The sequence below is a fragment of the Chelonia mydas genome, chromosome 6 (genome assembly GCF_015237465.2).
Source record: "Chelonia mydas isolate rCheMyd1 chromosome 6, rCheMyd1.pri.v2, whole genome shotgun sequence".
In the NCBI taxonomy this organism is placed as follows: domain Eukaryota; kingdom Metazoa; phylum Chordata; order Testudines; family Cheloniidae; genus Chelonia; species Chelonia mydas.
In genome coordinates this window covers 112,391,940-112,410,181 of record NC_051246.2, presented here as the reverse complement: position 1 = coordinate 112,410,181, position 18,242 = coordinate 112,391,940, and the positions used below count along the sequence as shown (strand labels likewise).

The following is an 18,242-nucleotide window of genomic DNA, read 5'->3' as shown; positions in this document are numbered from 1 at the left end:
AATATCATTTATTTAAATATTTTTGGATGTTTTCTACATTTTCAAATATTTTGATTTCAGTTACAACACAATACAAAGTGTACAGTGCTCACTTTATATTTATTGTGATTACAAATATTTGCATTATGTACAAAAAACCCCTGCATTCAAAAATAAAACAATGTAAAACTTTAGAGTCTACAAGTCCAATCAGTCCTATTTCTTGTTCAGCCAATTGCTCAGACAAACAAGTTAGTTTACATTTGCAGAAGATAATGCTGCATGCTTCTTGTGTACAATGTCGCCTGAAAGTGAGAACAGGCGTTTGCATGGCACTGTTGCAGCCGGCATTGCAAGATATTTATATGCCAGATGCACTAAAGATTCATATGTCCCTTGATGCTTCAACCACTATTCCAGAGGACATGCGTCCATGCTGATGACGGGTTCTGCTCGATAATGATCCAAAGTAGTGCAGGACGACGCCTGTTCATTTTCGTCATCTGAGTCAGATGCCACCAGCAGAAAGTTAATTTTCTTTTTTGGTGGTTTGGGTTCTGTAGTTTCCGCATCAGTGTTGCTCTTTTAAGGCTTCTGAAAGCATGCTTCACATCTCATTGCTCTCAGATTTTGGAAGGCACTTCAGATTCTTAAATCTTGGGTCGAGTGCTGTAGCTATCTTTAGAAATTTCATGTTGATATCTTCTTTGCGTTTTGTCAAATTTGCAGTGAAAGTGTTCTTAAAATGAACATGTGCAGGGTCACCATCCAAGACTGCTATAACATGAAATATATGCAGAATGTGGGTAAAACAGAGCAGGAGACATACAATTCTTCCCCCAAGGAGTTCAGTCACAAATTTTATTAACGCATTATTTTTTAACGAACGTCATCAGCATGGAAGCATGTCCTCTGGAACGATGGCCGAAGCATGAAGAGGCATATGAGTCTTTAGCGCATCTGGCATGTAAATATCTTGCAACACCAGCTGCAACAGTGCCATGCAAATGCCTGTTCTCACATTTAAGTGACATTGTAATGAAGAAGCAGGCAGCATTATCTCCCATAAATGTAAACAAACTTGTTTGTCTTAGCGATTGGCTGAACAAGTAGGACTGAGTGGACTTGTAGCTTCTAAAGTTTTACATTGTTTTGTTTTGAGTGCAGTTATGTAACCAAAAAAACTACATTTGTAAGTTGCACTTTCATGATCAAGAGATTGCACTACAGTACTTGTATGAGGTGAATTGAAAAATACTATTTCTTTCGTTAATCATTTTTACAGTGCAAATATTTGTAATAAAATATAATATAAAGTGAACACTGTATACTTTGTATTCTATGTTGTAATTGAAATTGATTACATTTGGAAAATGTAGAAAACATCAAAAAATATTTAATAAATTTCCATTGGTATTCTATTGTTTAACAGTGCTGTTAATTTTTTTGAGTTAATCGCGTGAGTTAACTGCGATTAATCGACATCCCTAATTTAAACTAAATCACTGTGAGGCATTTTTAATCCAAAATTAGTGTCCACATACAGGGTTGCACCAATTTAATCAGTTTCTACACCAGTTGAATTAAATTGTTGTAATTTTCTCATGTAGACATGTCCTAAGTGGGAGAAGAGGAGGAAAATATAGGAAGCAATATATGACCTGCACACACTACCTGGCTGACTTACCTCCGCCCCAGTCAGGAGCATCTGGTAGAGTGGCCTCTGGGGCAGGCAAGAGGTGAAGAGGTGGAATCTGCATAGGAACCAGAATCTGAGCAGTAATTCTGCCATCTCCTCCTATGTGTCCCTATTCCTTTCCAGGGAAAGCTGTAGCCATTCCAGCTAGGTTCTGTGCTCACTGATTTCCCCTTGGGAAATGGAGCAGTGCGTACAGCAAGGTCACTCAGCACCCTTTTTCTTTTTGCCTGCCTCTGATTACCACCTGCTGCACAAGGCAAGCAGATAAGTCGATTTCTCAAAACCTGCATATCAAGTTCATAAAGCATGTGGGAAGCTTTCATTTTTATTTGTTGTAAGCCCCCCCTTCAACTTCAAAATGAAACCTTTAAGTACACAATAGATAGCCTCTTAACTGACACACCTTACTGCAAAACAGACATTAGGTAATTTTTCATTCAGTTATCAGAGGTTCAATGAATGCATTGTGCTGGTTGTATGTTGATTTATTTTATGAATTGTAGAAACATTGTATAATTCATTAAACATAGCAAAGTGCATCTGGTTAATACCAGTTTTTATATCAACTGTAAAAGGAACAAGATGGTCTGAAGTGAACGAAGGGCAACATGGGGAAAATTGTTAGCAAACACTTGTAGATAGGCTGGTAGGTAAGACTAGGTATGCTCTTACATAGACAAGGTGTGCCTTTTTATCCATTGTTTAGTCAACAAATTGCATTGTCTTAAATCTGTTCCCAGCAATTGTTTCAATTAAGTGGGTCTGACTGTTACTTGGGTGGACTCAGTTGTGTATTTCAAGTATATTGTTTTAAGAATGTTAAAATATGGAAATATCTAATTCTGGAAACTGGGAAAATAGCAATGGACTCATAGACCTTCAGACCAGATGCGACCACTATTTATCATCTAGTCTGACTTCCTGAATTACATGGGCCAGAGAATTTCACCAAGTAAGTGTTTATACGTGAAAGTATTAGCATAAATGACATTCTGATTCACAGCATAATATAGACATATAATGATTCACCTTGCACGTGAGTGGTTCTGTTTATATGCCCACTGTGTAACTTAATTGTTCCAACTTGACCGTAGTATATTCCACTTCTGCTGGAAAGTTTCTCCACTCAAAAAAAAATTAAGACTTTTCTCTTGGAAAACTCAAATTCAAACATTGTAAGAGCGAGACCTCTAGGATGAGGGTGGTGAAGTGTGGGATTCCTAGGTGTTCCCTCAGTGCACGTTGTTGGACATCATAGATCAGAACCAGTAGAAATACTCTTATCCAGAGCGCAAGTGCTTGATGATGGGGAATGGAAATAAAAAGAATATATGGATAGTGGCAGCCTCAATTTATCGTGGTAAAACAACCCCAGGGACTCAGTCTTGACTAGTGTTTTGGGCCAAGAAAGCCATTAATAAACTCAAGGTGAGTCTTCTTCCTAAAAATGTAATGAGATTTGTTGTATGTAAACATATATGGAGCTGAGCTGTGATAATCTTTCGTGCAAATTATTTTGTAAATGTTACTCTGAAATACTGGGGACTCCTGAAAAGTGCAGTATTTTATGCAGAATATTAGTGTGGGAAACTATATGGATTTTTGTAGATTTCCTGCCTGGTTTATATTATCTGAGGCCCTCACTAGAGGTACTGTTAGAAACTGACCCATTAAACTGTGGCTGCATAGATATATTTTCACACAGGTTTTATCCTCCATATGCAGTTGTCCTTTTTGCTACAGATTGTGGTGGGGTGAAAACATTTTTTAGTACATGAGGGAAGAAAGGACTTGAGTGGCTCAAGCTAAATTGTTTTTAAAAAGGTGGTAGTACTCTGGATTAGGAGTGGATGCCTAACCACAGAAGCCTGCTGCAGAGCTTCCTTGGCTTATCACTCGTGCAGACTAAATTCCAATGACTAGAGACCTCTGTGTAGAAATTTTAAATAATCCCATAAAACATGCATATGTATGAATCCTGCAAAGACGACTTATGGACTGTGACAATGCCTTTTTTCCTCGTTTCTTTAGACAGCTTGTTTTCGAGAAGAGAGAAATGTTTTGGTGAATGGAGATTGTCAGTGGATTACTACATTGCACTATGCCTTTCAGGATGAGAACTATTTGGTATGTTTGCTTCGCCATTAAATACAAAAGTTTTGTTACTTATGTGAAAAACAAACTTATTTCTGATAAGTCTGAGGGTTTTAGAGCAATAAATCAGTTCTCTCTGTTTCTTGCTGCAGCACTTCACATCTTTGTTCTTCCCTTACATAAAAACACTTCAGAAGACTTAATGTAACTGTAGGACACTGAAAACAAAATTAATGTAGTTTTAGAGTATACTTAATTGTCCCATGTAAATCATCTAAAATATGCTGATCTACTATGAAATACAGTATATTAGATATAAATTTAATTTGTGAATAACTTGTTAATAAAATGATATATTGATTCTGTAGATATTCTTTACCTTGACAGTGACTCCGTGAGAGTTGCTATGAAGTTTAATTTTACTTTATTCTACAGTTTAAAATGTGCAAAAATTTGTTTTTTGAGCTGAGACTTTCTTCATAGCATTTTATAAATGAGAGGTCAGTTTTATTCCACTAACATTGTCATAAATCTGTTAATTTTATTTGAAATATTTTGCTTAGCTTTATATTGGAAAAAGTCAATAAAAATGATGAAAAACATTACCTCCATGCCCTAAAAATATTAAGTAGCAGATATTATGCATCAGTATTTCAGTGGATTACATCTTCAGTTTTTTTGCATATTACCTGCAATGATTCATTGAAGAAAAAAAATGTATTCACATTAGAAATTTTTAGCCAAATTGAGGATTATACAGTAGACATTCACAGTTATCATTTTGTATTCTGTCATGGACTGCTGGTTGGGCCGTGACCAATTACAATAGATTGAAACATGAAGACAGTAGAGCTGGGTGGGGTGTTTCAGTGAATAGTAAATTCACCAAAAAACACACACTTTTTGGCTAACCAAAATTATTCATAAAATGTTACGTGAATTCACTGGATAATTTCAGCCAGGATCAGAATCAGGAGTCTCACTTCTCAGAGAAGCACCCTAACCATTGGGCTAAAAGTTACAGAGAAAGCTGCATCATTACCAATTGCTCCACCTCCCATTTTGTAAAAAACATCTCAGTCCCAAAAAAAGTGTGTTTTGGGACTGAGATGTTTTTTACAAAATGGGAGGTGGAGCAATTGGTAATGATGCAGCTTTCTCTGTAACTTTTAGCCCAATGGTTAGGGTGCTTCTCTGAGAAGTGAGACTCCTGATTCAAGCCTTCATCCTTTGTAGATGAAGAACAGAATTCTACCTCTCTAAAGCCTTGTCTACACATAATGGCATTATGTGTGGGGTACACATAGCTAGCTATATGCAGCAGGGAAAGGCTGAGGCCGCAGGGAAAGGCTCGCTGTTGGAGCCTTTCGCTGCAGCAATGGAAGGCTCTGGCATGGGGAGGCAGTGGGGAAAAAGCTCCAGCAGCGGGCCTTTCACTATGGTAAGGAAAGGCTCTGGCAATGGGGAAGCAGCAGGACACTATACAACTAAAAACAGCAGTGTAGACATGGGAGGCATTGCTTGGGCATGTAGAGAGACATGTAGGGTCTGTACCCTCAGGTTCAGGTGCATAGGGCAGTCTACTCAGCTAAGCTGTGCCTCAGTCTACGCTGCTATTGATAGCCGTGCTAGTGGGCGTGCAGTGTCTGTACTTCGTACTCTGCCATAAGTGTAGATGTACCATAAATTGAATGCCACTCTAGCACAGCTTCTCTGAGCTGAGGCTCAGTGTTCAGTCTTGACCAGTCTGCACCCGGCCTTCAAACCCATGCATTTTTACAGAATTGTTCCTTTAACTACACCTGAAGCCTTTCCAAACTGTAGTGCTTCTGGGTAACGTTCTACTGTGCTGCCTCAAAGGGTGCGTCTACACTGAAAAATTAGTACACACATTACAGCAACAGCAAGTAATGGTGCATTTGAACCAGTGAAGGTGGGGCTCAGACACTTTTTCTACGGTCATACTCAGAGCAGGTTATTGTGACATGGTGATAAGTGTGTTTGAGTGTTTGTCTAAGCTAATTGTTACATTATTGCTGGCACCAGGCAGCTACTCTATTGTTGGCAGTTTTTCTAGTTTAGATAAGACCCATGAAACCTGCTCTGGTGCACTCTAATAATTTAACCTACAGTGTTATACTTTCAGTTTTGCATTAAATACAGAACCTATTAGTATCTATTGGTTCTGTTAATGATATAAAGCAGACTTTATGTCAGGGGTCTCAAACTCCCAGCCTGCGGGCCATCTGCGACCCGAGAACCTCCCCAATGTGGCCCGTGGGGCTCCAGCAATTTTGGAGCCAGGTCTCTCTCTTAGCCCCGCTTGCCGCCCCCAGGCGCTCTGCCCCCACACGTCCCTCAGGTGATTTACAGTGGCCTGGGGCCCAGCCCACCACCGGCAGCACAGCAGAGCTGAATGGCTTCTGCCTGCTTGCTCCATGTGTCTGCTGGCCCCTCCCTGCGACCCCGGGATGGGGCTGTGCCTCTGTGCGCTGCCCCTGCTCTGAGCACCCCTGTGGCCAATGGGAAGCTGTGGGGGCGGTGCCTGGGGGCAGCAGTGTGCGGAGGCCCCACCGGCCCACCCCACCTTGGAGCCCCAGTTAAGCGCTACACCCCCCCATCCTCTCCCAGAGCCTGCACCCCCCTCCTCCTCCTGCCCCCAAACTCCCTCCCAGAGTCTGCAACCCCTCCCCCTTCCCACACCCCCCTCCTGCTCCCAAACTCCCTCCCAGAGCCTGCAACCCAACCCCCTCCCCCTGCACTCCTGCCCCAGTCCAGAGCCTGCACCCAAACTCCCTCCCAGAGCCTGCACTCCAGACCCCCTCCCCCACCTCAAATGCCCTCCCAGAGCCCAACCTCTCACCCCTTCTGCACCCAAACTCCCTCCCAGAGCCTGCACCGCAATCCCCTACCCCAGACCTCCTCCCACCCAAACTCCCTCCCAGAGCCTTAGGCAGTTGTGGGGGGGGTTGGGGGTGGGTTCTGTGTGGCATGAGTGACATTATTGGCCCGCTGGGAGGATTTGAGGACTGGCACTGGCCCCAAGGTTAATTGAGTTTGAGACCCCTGCTTTATGTGATACTGGAGTAATTCCAATATTAGGAAAAGGAGAAGGAACATCTCTTTTGCTGTAGGAAATTACAACCTAGTATTTCAGCTGATGAGAGGAGTAGAACTTTATAAGACTACTTTTAAATTGACTAAAGTGTTCCCAATGTTCATTTAAGGATTGGTGAAATAAATATTGAACAGTGTGTTAATCTCTAGAGTATTTACTTACTAAAATAGTTTTTTTTAATCAACAGTGACTCTTCAGGTCTTGAGATCCTGTTTATTGTTTACACTGATCTCATCTTCTAGTACATTTAGCTTGCATGCAGCCAATTGTTTGCATATACTTTATGAAACTTGAAAAAAATGTGCTTGTCATGGAAATATTCATAAACCTTTAAAATAGCAGGAAGTTTTTCCTACTAGTTCCTCAGTTTGCAAAAATTGAATTCCTCTAGCTTTTTCTCACACTAGCATGGACTGTATGAACAGGAATGCCCATGCCAGATGTCCACACATTCCATTGCTGCAATTTCTAAGTATTCTAGGACAGATACTCAGAATGTTTCCCTACTACAAACTCTGAGATGGTCTTACCTGGAATGTTAGATTTATAATGGTTTTATGGTTGTTCTGATTGCTTTTCATAGAGACAGTTTTAGGAACAAAGTACCCCTTTGTAAGTACCCCTTTGTTTACTTTATGAAGTATATTTTGGGTAGGTGAAACATCACATAATGGTTTATGAAACACATACAATTTGAAAAAGAAAATTCAAACAGTTAATTCTCTCGAGACGAACACTCCATGTTCCAGATTCAAGCACATGTGAACTTATAAATAAAACTACCTTGCAGAAAGACAGTGGGAATCTGGACATTGAATACACAGAGTAGGATGTACATTCATATGTAAATTTATCTTTGTGTTGAACACACTTTTTCGAATGTACATTCAAAAATTGCCAAGTTACACACACACTCCATTGTCAGCATAAGCAAATATTTGCCCTAGGGTTAAGCTATACGTGAACAATTGTGTGGAGGGCAATGTCAAGACAGACACCTTTTGGGATGTCAAGGTAGATGAGGTAATACCTTTTATTGGACCAGCTTCTGTTGCTGAGAGATACAGGACCTGAAGAAGAGCTCTGTGTAAACTCAAAAGTTTGTCACTCACCAACAGAGGTTGGTCCAATAAAATATGACCTCACCCACCTTGTCCCTCTAATATCCTGGGACCAAGAGAACTACAACACTGTATACACCTTTTGGGATGTTCTTTTGTCTCCAACAAAAGTTTTGAGTAAATAAAAGAGCAATTACCCTTTGCCTTCCCTTTTACTTTATGGTCTTGCTGACTTAATCAGTTTCCCTTGCAGGAAGGGAGTCTGTTTTTCCCTCCTTCAGGAACTGAATGGAATTCAGATTGCTCTACCATGAGCAACAGAATTAAGTATTTACTTTAGTAAAAGTCTGTTACTGAGGATAAACAAGATCATTGCTAACACTTTATGTCACTGGGTGGGAAGAAGGGTCAGACAGAATGGCTCTGAATTGGTAATGGGAAATATAGACATCAGTCCCTAGGTCATGGGTTAGATTCTAATTCAGGTGGGGAGAGTGTCAAAAAATAACTTAAAATAATGTCTCTGGTCCACTGTGGATAAATAATGAACGAATCATTGCAGGGGGGACGGGACGTGGGAGAGAGAGCGAGCATGAGAATGACTCTCTAGCTTGGTGTTTAGAGCACTTTTGTGACTCTAGTTCAGAGTGGCTAAAATGCTAGCCTGTGCTCTAGCAAGCCCCTCCTCTTGCTACCAACCACGGTAATACAGTGGTAAGAAATTTTAAGAAAAATGTTAGCATACACAAGGCCAAGGGCTTTCAATCTATTTAATGAGCACTAAATTCATTGAAAGTATTTGTTTAGAAAAGCATCTTTTACTCCACTAACTTACTTATTTCACACAAATTGAGCTTCCTTCATTATCAGTCAAAGTAGTATTTGTGGAGAAAGTTGGTTTTCTGCCTCAAATGCTTAGTAGAATAAAATGAATATTCCAGGGTCATATTTTTGTTGTTGCTCACAGGCTTATCAACACCACAAAATATGCCTATTATCCAAACATACTTCTTGTCTAAACAAGAATTTAATTGCATATGTTATTTGTTCCTCATTCCAAAAGTTTCATATTCCACTAGAAGAATCCAGCGTTTCCTGTTCAGACTACACCGGGATTTAATGTTGTGATGTGTAAAGAGATTTAAAATTAATTCTCCAATACATAAATAGTTTTTAAACTAGTTTCCTCTTTTTCATGCCATATGAATCCTCACACTTTGAAACTTAATATGCTAGATTTGGTCGTGATTTTGGTTTTGTTAAGGTTTTTGTTTTTGTTTTGTTAAATTAGTGCAGAACCTCACAAAAATCAATTCCCTAAAGAAAATGGGCCTTGTTTCTGTCACTTCTCTTTATAACTAAGCTAGATAGTCATAAATCATTGTCTTGGTTGCCCTCTGCTGTATATTCTCTCTGCTCATTTTTATGATAATGACCATATCTGAGATAGTTTAGAATGTGTTGAGCTAATGTTTTTACTATGATTATATTAAAGAAAATCAGAAATACTTGCAGCAAAATAGACAATTCATAGTAACTTGTTCATAAAAAGTGCCCATTTTGACCCTTCTTCACAGACACACCTTTTCCACAACCTCTTTTTACATCCTTCTTGTTCCACAATGAGCTACTTGTATTTAATTGCTGTATTTATCCATTCTGACTCAAGCATGCATTAATCATATTTCTCTTGTTTTTTAGTATTTAGTAATGGACTACTATGTGGGTGGTGATTTGCTGACACTTCTCAGTAAGTTTGAAGACAAGCTTCCTGAAGATATGGCCAAATTCTACATTGGTGAAATGGTGCTTGCTATACATTCCATTCATCAGCTGCATTATGTGCACAGGTAAAATATCCACTTCATTATGCACATGCCCAATTTTGAAAGTGTCAACGCAGAATTAACTGCACATACAGTGGTCATATCAGGCAAATTTATAGGGCTGTTTGCTAATTATTCCTATTTAAACTTTTAACTCAATACATCAAGTTTATAAATGACCAATTTTAGAGGTGGTGAAATGTAATTTGATTAAAAATAGTTGGCTTAGTATTTAAAGAATTTAAAATAATAAGGGGTTTAATGAGCAGTTAGCCACACCTGTAGTTTACTTTGGGCAATTCACTTGATGACTTAATGCCTCAGTTCAACCCAGCTAGAAAATTCAGGCAAAATCAGATGCATCTTAGTGAAGCTTCTCTGAATAAATAAATTCAGTAGATGTATCATGCAGGAAAATATTTAGAATGGACCCTTTATAATAACTGTTGGCTACCTGTCTGTATTATCTGTATTAACTGTTTGTAAAATGTTATGATGTTGGTGTCTGTGTGTCTTACGTATAGGTGTATGTTCCAAGTCAACCTATTCTAACATTTAGCAATGCTGAAAATGTAAAAAGGTTGAGTTATCAGTTTTTAGTTCACACTCTGAAATGGTTAAGAAAATAACCTTCCTTCCTCTGACTGTGGGAGGAAATTAGTCAGGAAAGCAAAGAACACTTTGTACACTTCCTTATTGTTAGGTTACTCTGAGAAATGCAGGTTCCAGAAAAGCCTTTGGTAAACAGGAGTGCTGTTAGGAAGAAGCACATGATAAATGTTTTGTTCAGCATAGTGAGAATCTTGTTCAAAGGAGAATTGCTCTTCTTGACACTTGCTTTCAGACTTAACATTTAGTATGTTAGTCATGAAAAAGCAGTGACATTAGTACAGAAAACCTTTGCCATTGTTTTTATGTTCTGACCTTGTACTTTGTTTCTGATAAATGTGAAGTTGTAAAGTATGGAGTGTTGTAAGGCAATGATATCATTCAGTTAGCTGTGTGTGTAGATACACATAAGGGATCTAGAGAGTACTAACAGAAAATACTGCACTTTTGAACTATCAACAGTGTATATTTAAGCGATAATATTGTAGGCATAACCATCAGGCCTTTAGCCACAGTCAGTCATTTAATTCCCTTGAAATGATATACACCAAAGTTGTCATTATTGAAAGCTGAAAATAAAACCATGCATGTGAAAAATAATCTTCTGTGATGCTGTTTTGAATTGATATGTACATTGTATATCAGTTCTAGAGAATGTATGCTCTCTGTTAGCCATAAAGATTGCTTGAATCTACTTGGCCCTCTGGAGCAAGCCAATGAAACTGTAAAGTATGTCCTACTTTGAGATAGAGGAAGGGTTTTAATATTGCGTTTTTAGAGCCTATAGGACTAAGAAGTTTAAAGTAAGAATGTTTGTTTTAAAACAAAACAAAAGTGTTTAGTTAAGACTAGCTTTCTGTTTAAACCTTGACTGTCTTAAGTGCTCTAAAAATCCGTGCAGTTAATCAGATTGCCTTGTATTTTGGTGTGCCTCATGGGGATGTGAGGGTACAGTCAGTGATTCAGTGTTGGGGTCATTTGATCAAAGTTCCCAAGGCAGCCCCTGGAAAAAAAACAGATTTTTCTACAAGTTGACACGTTCTAGCAAATGTTTTGCTCATAAATAGAGATCCAATGAAGGCTCAGATATTTCATCAGGGCCTCAAACATTTGAGGGTTACTCCAGCAGAGTGTGAGACATCCACCAGCCCTTTGGGAGCGTTCAGATTTCAGTGTTTGAAAAATAGATTGCTTTTCCAGTTAGGCACACTAAGGCTCACAGGCCTGCTCATGCACCAAGTGGATTATACAGAGCATGTGCAGAGAGACAGACTAACTATCTGAAAAACTACTTGCACATTGCAGGATTTGGGTGGCTCTGAGAGTGTTAGTCATCGAAACCAAGAACACCCAGGGCACTGAGATTTCAAATCCAACCCGGGGCAGAAATTTGAGTTAAATAAATAGGCATGTTACTCCAATCCACCTCCGATGAAAGGGGGATTTTTGTTTTGGGAAGTGTAATCTGAGTACAGCAGAATATTCAGAAGGCACTGAAATTGTTTTGAAAAGAAAATGAGATAAGCAAATGCTTACTGGGAGGGGATGGTGAGTAGGGGTGTAAGAGTAGGTGAGCATAGTGGCAGAGGGGTTGGGGGATCAAGGGATGCTCAGGGGAGGGGTCTATGGGAAGGTGTGAGACACAGGAAAGAGGAACTGGGGGAGAATAGGGCTGGGATGCCTGTCTGCCCCACATTCCCCTTCTGTGTGTGCCATGATCTGGGGGCCACAACCCATCTGCAGGGTTGGGTGACCCCTCCTTCCCTGCCCCCCTCATGTGAGCCAGGTTCTGGAGGGGTTCCGAGCCCCACTCCTCACATTCCAGGAGGGGATTAGGGAGATCACTGCCCCCATGCGATGTCTGAGCCCTGCTCTATGTCCCTCCTCGTGTGTGCTAGGATCTGAGGGCCCCTGCCCATCAGTTGGGGGTCTAACCTGCCTCCCTAACTCCACTTCTGTGAGCCAGGATCTGGGAAGTCCTGCCCCTCTGGATGTGGGGAGCTTAGAACACATGGGTGAGGAGCTGAGAAGAGTTATGTTTGACACATCAGAAAATCTCCGGCACTGGGGAAGGGGCACGGGAACTGACAGGAATGAGATACATTTCTCAAAGCTGTTGTTCCAGGCTGGGGAGTGGGATGAATGGGTACCTGCGGAGGGAAAAGGTGTTGGGGTGGTTCAGGTAAGGGGAAGGATGTAGGGATTGGGGGAATGGGAGGAGAGAAGACGAGGGGTTGGAGAATGTGAGAGGTAGGAGAGGAGGTTGGGGGTTAAGGGATGGGGAGCCTGACAGCCCTGAATTCTCCCTTTCTGTGTGTGTGCGCGCCTGGGATCTGGAGGAACTCTACCCCTCTGCAGGGGTCTGAGTTCTCCCAGTCTGCTGTTCGTTCTAGGGTCTGGGGGACTCTGCTTCTTTTGTGGGGTCTGAGCCCCTCTCCCTGTCCCTCCATGTGAGCTGGAGTGAGGGGAATTAAGGTATCACAAATTTAAACATTAAATCACAAAATGAATAGTTACGCTATACGTCACCTGTGTGGGGTGGTGGAGCTGGCCAGAGTGGATAGAGGGTACAGGACTTTGTTCGGAGGAGAGGAGGATTGGGTGGACCTGGGGCATAGCTGAGGTAGCTGGGACTAATTTACAGCAGTAAAGCATTTTGTTTTGTGATAATGTGCAGTTTTCTTTAAATATATATCCCAATATAGAAAGGTGTTTGGGGTTTTTTTTTTTTTAAAGAAAACTGTGCCTCATTATTTAAAGTTAACTTAATTTTATAGCCCAGCTCACATACCCAGCTAAATTCTATGGAGGGGTGATGTTCCACGATGTACTAGCAGAGTGCACATTGGGGTATATCGCTGAATTGATGCGGATGACACTGACATAAAGGGAGGAAGGCAGTGCATTTTAACTTGTACATCTGTTAGATGTTCTTTATACTGCTAAATTCAGAAAATCATTTAAAAACTGTTAGGTTGTGTGTTTCCCCTTGCACACTGGCTTGTTGCTCTTTTAAGATTCTTTGAGAGAACTTATAAGGAAATATCTGTAGAGAATGTCTGCCTGCCTTAACGACTAAGTTTCAGCACTACTTTCTGTTTCCTCTGTGCTATAGCCATTTTATTTGCCAATACTTTTAAGTGGATGTGAAGATGAGTGAGTACAAAATGATGAAGGAAAACATGATTAATTTTGAGACTAAATGAAATTAAATTTACATTATGCCCATTCATTAACATTTTGACCACATTACCAGTCAAAGAATATCCGATTATGAGCTAGAGCAAAAGTGAACTTGTAGTTTATTTCCTTTAGTAACAACAGCATATTATACACAACTATACACCTGTTACCTAGCAAGTTGTGGTATTGTGTAGTTTAGGAGACTTGTTATTGGTTTTTGGCCGTCTCTCGATACTCTTATTATTAATACATTTCTTAAATTTGTTTATAGCCTCTTTGCTCATGTAGGCGTGTAAAGCACTTCAGATGCTATATACACGCAGGAATCACTTTACAACCTCCTAAAACACACCTTACTTCTGGGCTATAACAGAGCAGCTGTTTTAATAGAGCACAGCAGTACTAGACAAGCCGAGGACAGGAAGTGAAGAATATGGTCTTGAACTGAAATAACAGAGGGTTTAGGGAGGCAGAAAAACTGTACCCAGATTAGAACTTGGTCAGGATAGTTGGAAAATACAAAAGATTCTACTTCCCCTGTAGAATACTATGCTGAGACATTGGTGCTCTTCAAGACAGTATATGAATCACCTCTTCATACTGACTTTCTGCATCACTTGGTTTTATCATAATTCTCCAGTTCAAATACTGACCATTGCAGGTTTGACAGAATCAAAGACCTGGGTAGTACAGCTGCAGGCATAGTATTAAGTTTCTCTGAACTTACTACATACCCTGCACTTAACTGATACCCAAACATAAACTGAACACCATCAATGTAGTAAATAATTTTTCTTTCAATAGGTGACTAACTTCTACATTAATTTATATTGGCGTTTTCTCAGCAGAGCCAATACTTCAGTGAGAACATTGGCTTCATGTTTGTACTGTATTGACATCACTTTATTTCTTTTAATTTAACAGGGACATAAAGCCTGATAACGTTCTTTTGGACATGAATGGCCATATACGCCTGGCAGACTTTGGATCATGCTTGAAGATGAGTGAAGATGGCACTGTATGTATAAAGTAAAATTTTATTCAGGGTCTTTGTAGTAGGTGCCTTGCTCTTTAAGAGCCTGCAGCCTAAGAGCACATCTGCATTGCAGCTGGGGATGTGAATGGCAACTTGTGTAGAAGTTACCGTGCTAGCTGTACTCTCTAGCTAGCTTGCTAAAAATAGACGTGAGGATGCTGTGCTGCAGGCTTCAGCACCAGCTACACAAGCCCATCTGACACTCCTGCACTGCTTTCCCCAGGTACATACTCACTTGTGCAGCTGGTGCAGAAGTCGTAGTGTCCTCACTTCTATTCTTAGTGAACTAATTAGACTAGCACAGGTACTTCTATATGAGCTGCCATTCCCACCCCTGGCTGCAGTGTAGATATACCTTAGGAAGACTTTCAGCATTCCAAGGGGGGGGGAAAGAGGTAAAATCAAAATATGTACATTTTTACATGCATTTTGTGTATATATAGTATTTTATAGAGACTACATGAAAGTGTATATATGCATTAGTTATACCCATCTGCTCATCAACCATTCCATTGCTAGCTTTTGAATTTCTTGTTGGTGTTATAGAATATCTAAACATTAAAAGTATTGTTAATGATTATTTATTGGTTATATGAATTAGAGCCACAGGCTACAACCTTCAGGTAACCTTGAAATCCTGGGAAAAACTAATCAGAAATCAAGGCAATCAAACTAGCAGGGAAGAGGGAATTCATCAGGAGCCCACAGCTCTTAGATTTAAAAGATTCAAAGCCCCCCTCACTGTGAGCCGGTTTGTCTTATGTGTAAAGGTTGAAACAGGTGAATTGAGGCAGCCTATATTAATCGGGCTATGTCCCACCCAAGAGTTGAGTTGTACAGTTGCTCACAATGTTTACAGCTCAGAACAAATAACATCTCTTGGCCCCATTCAGAAATCTTTATAGACTTGGCATAAAATCCTCAGGCATTAAATCAGACTTCAGAAGTCTCCCAGCTCTCCTCCAGTCTGCACCCAAGCTGTTTGAGCTCCTGGGAATCACTGTGAAAGTGCCTCTGAACAGAAGAAAGAACCAGGATATGCTAGCTGGCCATCTGGTACACTGCAAATTTGATACAAATATCACAGCTAATGCCCCATCTCTGTTTTGTGCAATGCTGGTGGTGTGATGTGTTTCCAGTGGAACCCGTCATGGCAAAATAATGCTTATAACATCATCCACTGTGACTGAAAAATTCCAGAGCCTGGTGACATTCCACAACCCTAAAGCATCTGTCTTGGCGTTATCCAAAATAATATGCAGAAGGGATTTGAATGAGCCATGCCAACTTGGCTGCAAGATATCTCAATGGAATTTGCCAAAGGAGCACAAAACTAAACACCTGCCACCATCCCCAAGACTTGCTTTTTATGTGGATATATTGAAGCTTAGTAGCTCACCACGTTAAGCCATTTTCCATCCACCCCAACACGTGACGCACAAAAAAGCAAGCTCTAGACTCAGAGTAGACACTCCCTCCAATACCTCCAAATCAAATCACACAAATGAGCATGGGAAATGGAGTGGGAGCTTGGTAGCCCCCTGCTCTCCCCGCTTCCTACCCCAATCTTTGACAGCCATTTCCATCCTTAAACATGCACACGCACTGAGGCAAAACATTTTCTCTTCATGTCTTAATGGTGTTTACATCAGTCTTCTCTTGCCCTTCCCTTTTTCACCCCATCAGGTTTGGTGGTTCTGAGTTTCCTACTGCACAGAGTATACATTTCACGGTTAGAGCACTGGGAAATCAAAATTTGCCTTTGATAACTTCTATGTTTTGCCAAAAATGTATTAAATGAAGTTGCATTGGAGTCCACTTTATTGAAGCCTCTTTTTGTTTTGAATTTTCTGTACATATTCATTAGTTCTTTTTAGTGTTATGATTGATAATTCTTTTCCTTTTTATAAAAACAAGCATTTCCTAATGTCTTCATCTGCCAAAAATACAAGATATGATTAAGAATGCTGTCTTGAGGAAGCCTGGAAGCCTTCCAGAATGACGCTTGTTTATTTTTAAGGTACAATCTTCTGTGGCAGTGGGTACGCCTGACTACATCTCCCCTGAGATATTGCAAGCAATGGAAGATGGGATGGGAAAATATGGACCTGAATGTGACTGGTGGTCTCTGGGTGTCTGTATGTACGAAATGCTGTATGGTGAAACACCCTTTTATGCAGAATCATTAGTGGAAACCTATGGGAAGATTATGAATCATGAAGTAAGGAGTATAATCAAACCATACATAATTATTAAAATATTTATGCAGAAGTAGACAACCTTTAAAGAAAACATGATTTTTTTGGTGACAATAATTCTGTAGTTATAATTCCTTGATACATTTCTATTTACATTAATGTAGTTTTATGGGCTTATCCACTTGCGTTAAGGAATCTGTTAGCTTTTCTGAGTTTACAAAAATGGAAAAACCATCACTACTGTTGTAATTTTGAAGATGGCCTCCAAATTATGATTTTTATTTTTAAACACTTGTTAATCTTTGCAGAATAAAAAAATGAGAACTAAACCAGCCACCCTGTTTATGGGGCCCACTATAAAATGTTTACTCTGGAGCCTGCCATAGCAGTTAAGTAATACATTGTTTACACAGGTGGCACATTTTCTGTTACACTGATAATCAGTACAAATAAGAAAATGTGCGTGATAAGAGATTGATTTTTGCCCACTGTTAGCTGCAAAACTGGTAGGGAAATTTTTGTTTGTAAGCTTTTGAGTGCATTTTAAACAGTGAAGAGCAAAACCGTAAACAGCTCATGGTTGGTGTCCTTTTTAGAAAAGTTATGCAGAGAGTGATGCATTTTGGGTGCCTCCATAATAGGAAATTCGTTGCTGTTTTTTTCAGCATTGGTACAGCTGCAATTGTTACTAATGGGACTTCCTCAGAAGAGTTAAATGATATGACATGCCCTGCCTATACGAGAGCTCACAGTGTTGGTAGTGCTAATGCAAAACAGCTAGAGTTTTCCTATAGCTGATACAGCCAATGAGTGTTTCATTTCTGTTTTTAAAATGTCTCTAAGTTGAGTATATGTATATTGAGGCATGTCCTATCTTAACTAGTCTTGGAAACTTGTCTGATTTGTTAGTTTTGTGATATTTTTGTGGCATTTATACCTCTAAATGCTTTTGTAGTTTCTGTGGTCTTGCTGTCTTAATAATGCAGTCTGTCTTGGGTTTTGTTCATAGATGTGATTATACTGAAAATTTCCATTTAAAAATTAAACTTGAAATTCTATTAGCTAAGTCTTGCTATCTCAGAACACTTTGCCAATTTTTGTGGTTTGACAATCCCACTTAACTTTTTTTATTTAAATTTCTTCGTTGTTACAGTAAAAGATCCACAGAAACTGAAGGGGAAACTAACAGACTGGGCAGGGTAAACAGTGAAATCTTACTGTTCATAGACAGTGTCAAATATATAAAGTAAATAAACTAAAAATAGAAAAACATTTTCACCTCATCATTTATTTACAGTAATTTCAAATGTGAATTTGTAAATAGTAGGTACATTTTAGGTGTGATTTTTTTAAGTTGACTTTAACTTCATATTTGACAAAGATTAAAATATGCTGTCATAAATAATGTATAATGCAAATTATTATATAAAGAGTCAAAT

General features: G+C 39.7%; 1 protein-coding gene across 8 annotated transcripts in view; it reads left to right on the top strand.

Annotated features, from left to right (window-relative positions):
* Nucleotides 1–18,242, top strand: part of CDC42BPB (CDC42 binding protein kinase beta) — a 136,415-nt gene that overhangs the window by 58,626 nt on the left and 59,547 nt on the right. For all 8 annotated transcript variants that reach the window (XR_005225619.2, XR_005225618.2, XM_043547803.1 and 5 more), the window contains exons 4-7: nucleotides 3,710–3,805; nucleotides 9,653–9,801; nucleotides 14,494–14,587; nucleotides 16,626–16,826. Coding sequence is in view for 6 of the 8 variants with exons in the window: in XM_043547803.1 (XP_043403738.1) it covers nucleotides 3,710–3,805; nucleotides 9,653–9,801; nucleotides 14,494–14,587; nucleotides 16,626–16,826 (540 nt within the window). In the remaining 2 variants the exon portion in view is untranslated. The remainder of the gene's footprint in view (nucleotides 1–3,709; nucleotides 3,806–9,652; nucleotides 9,802–14,493; nucleotides 14,588–16,625; nucleotides 16,827–18,242) is intronic.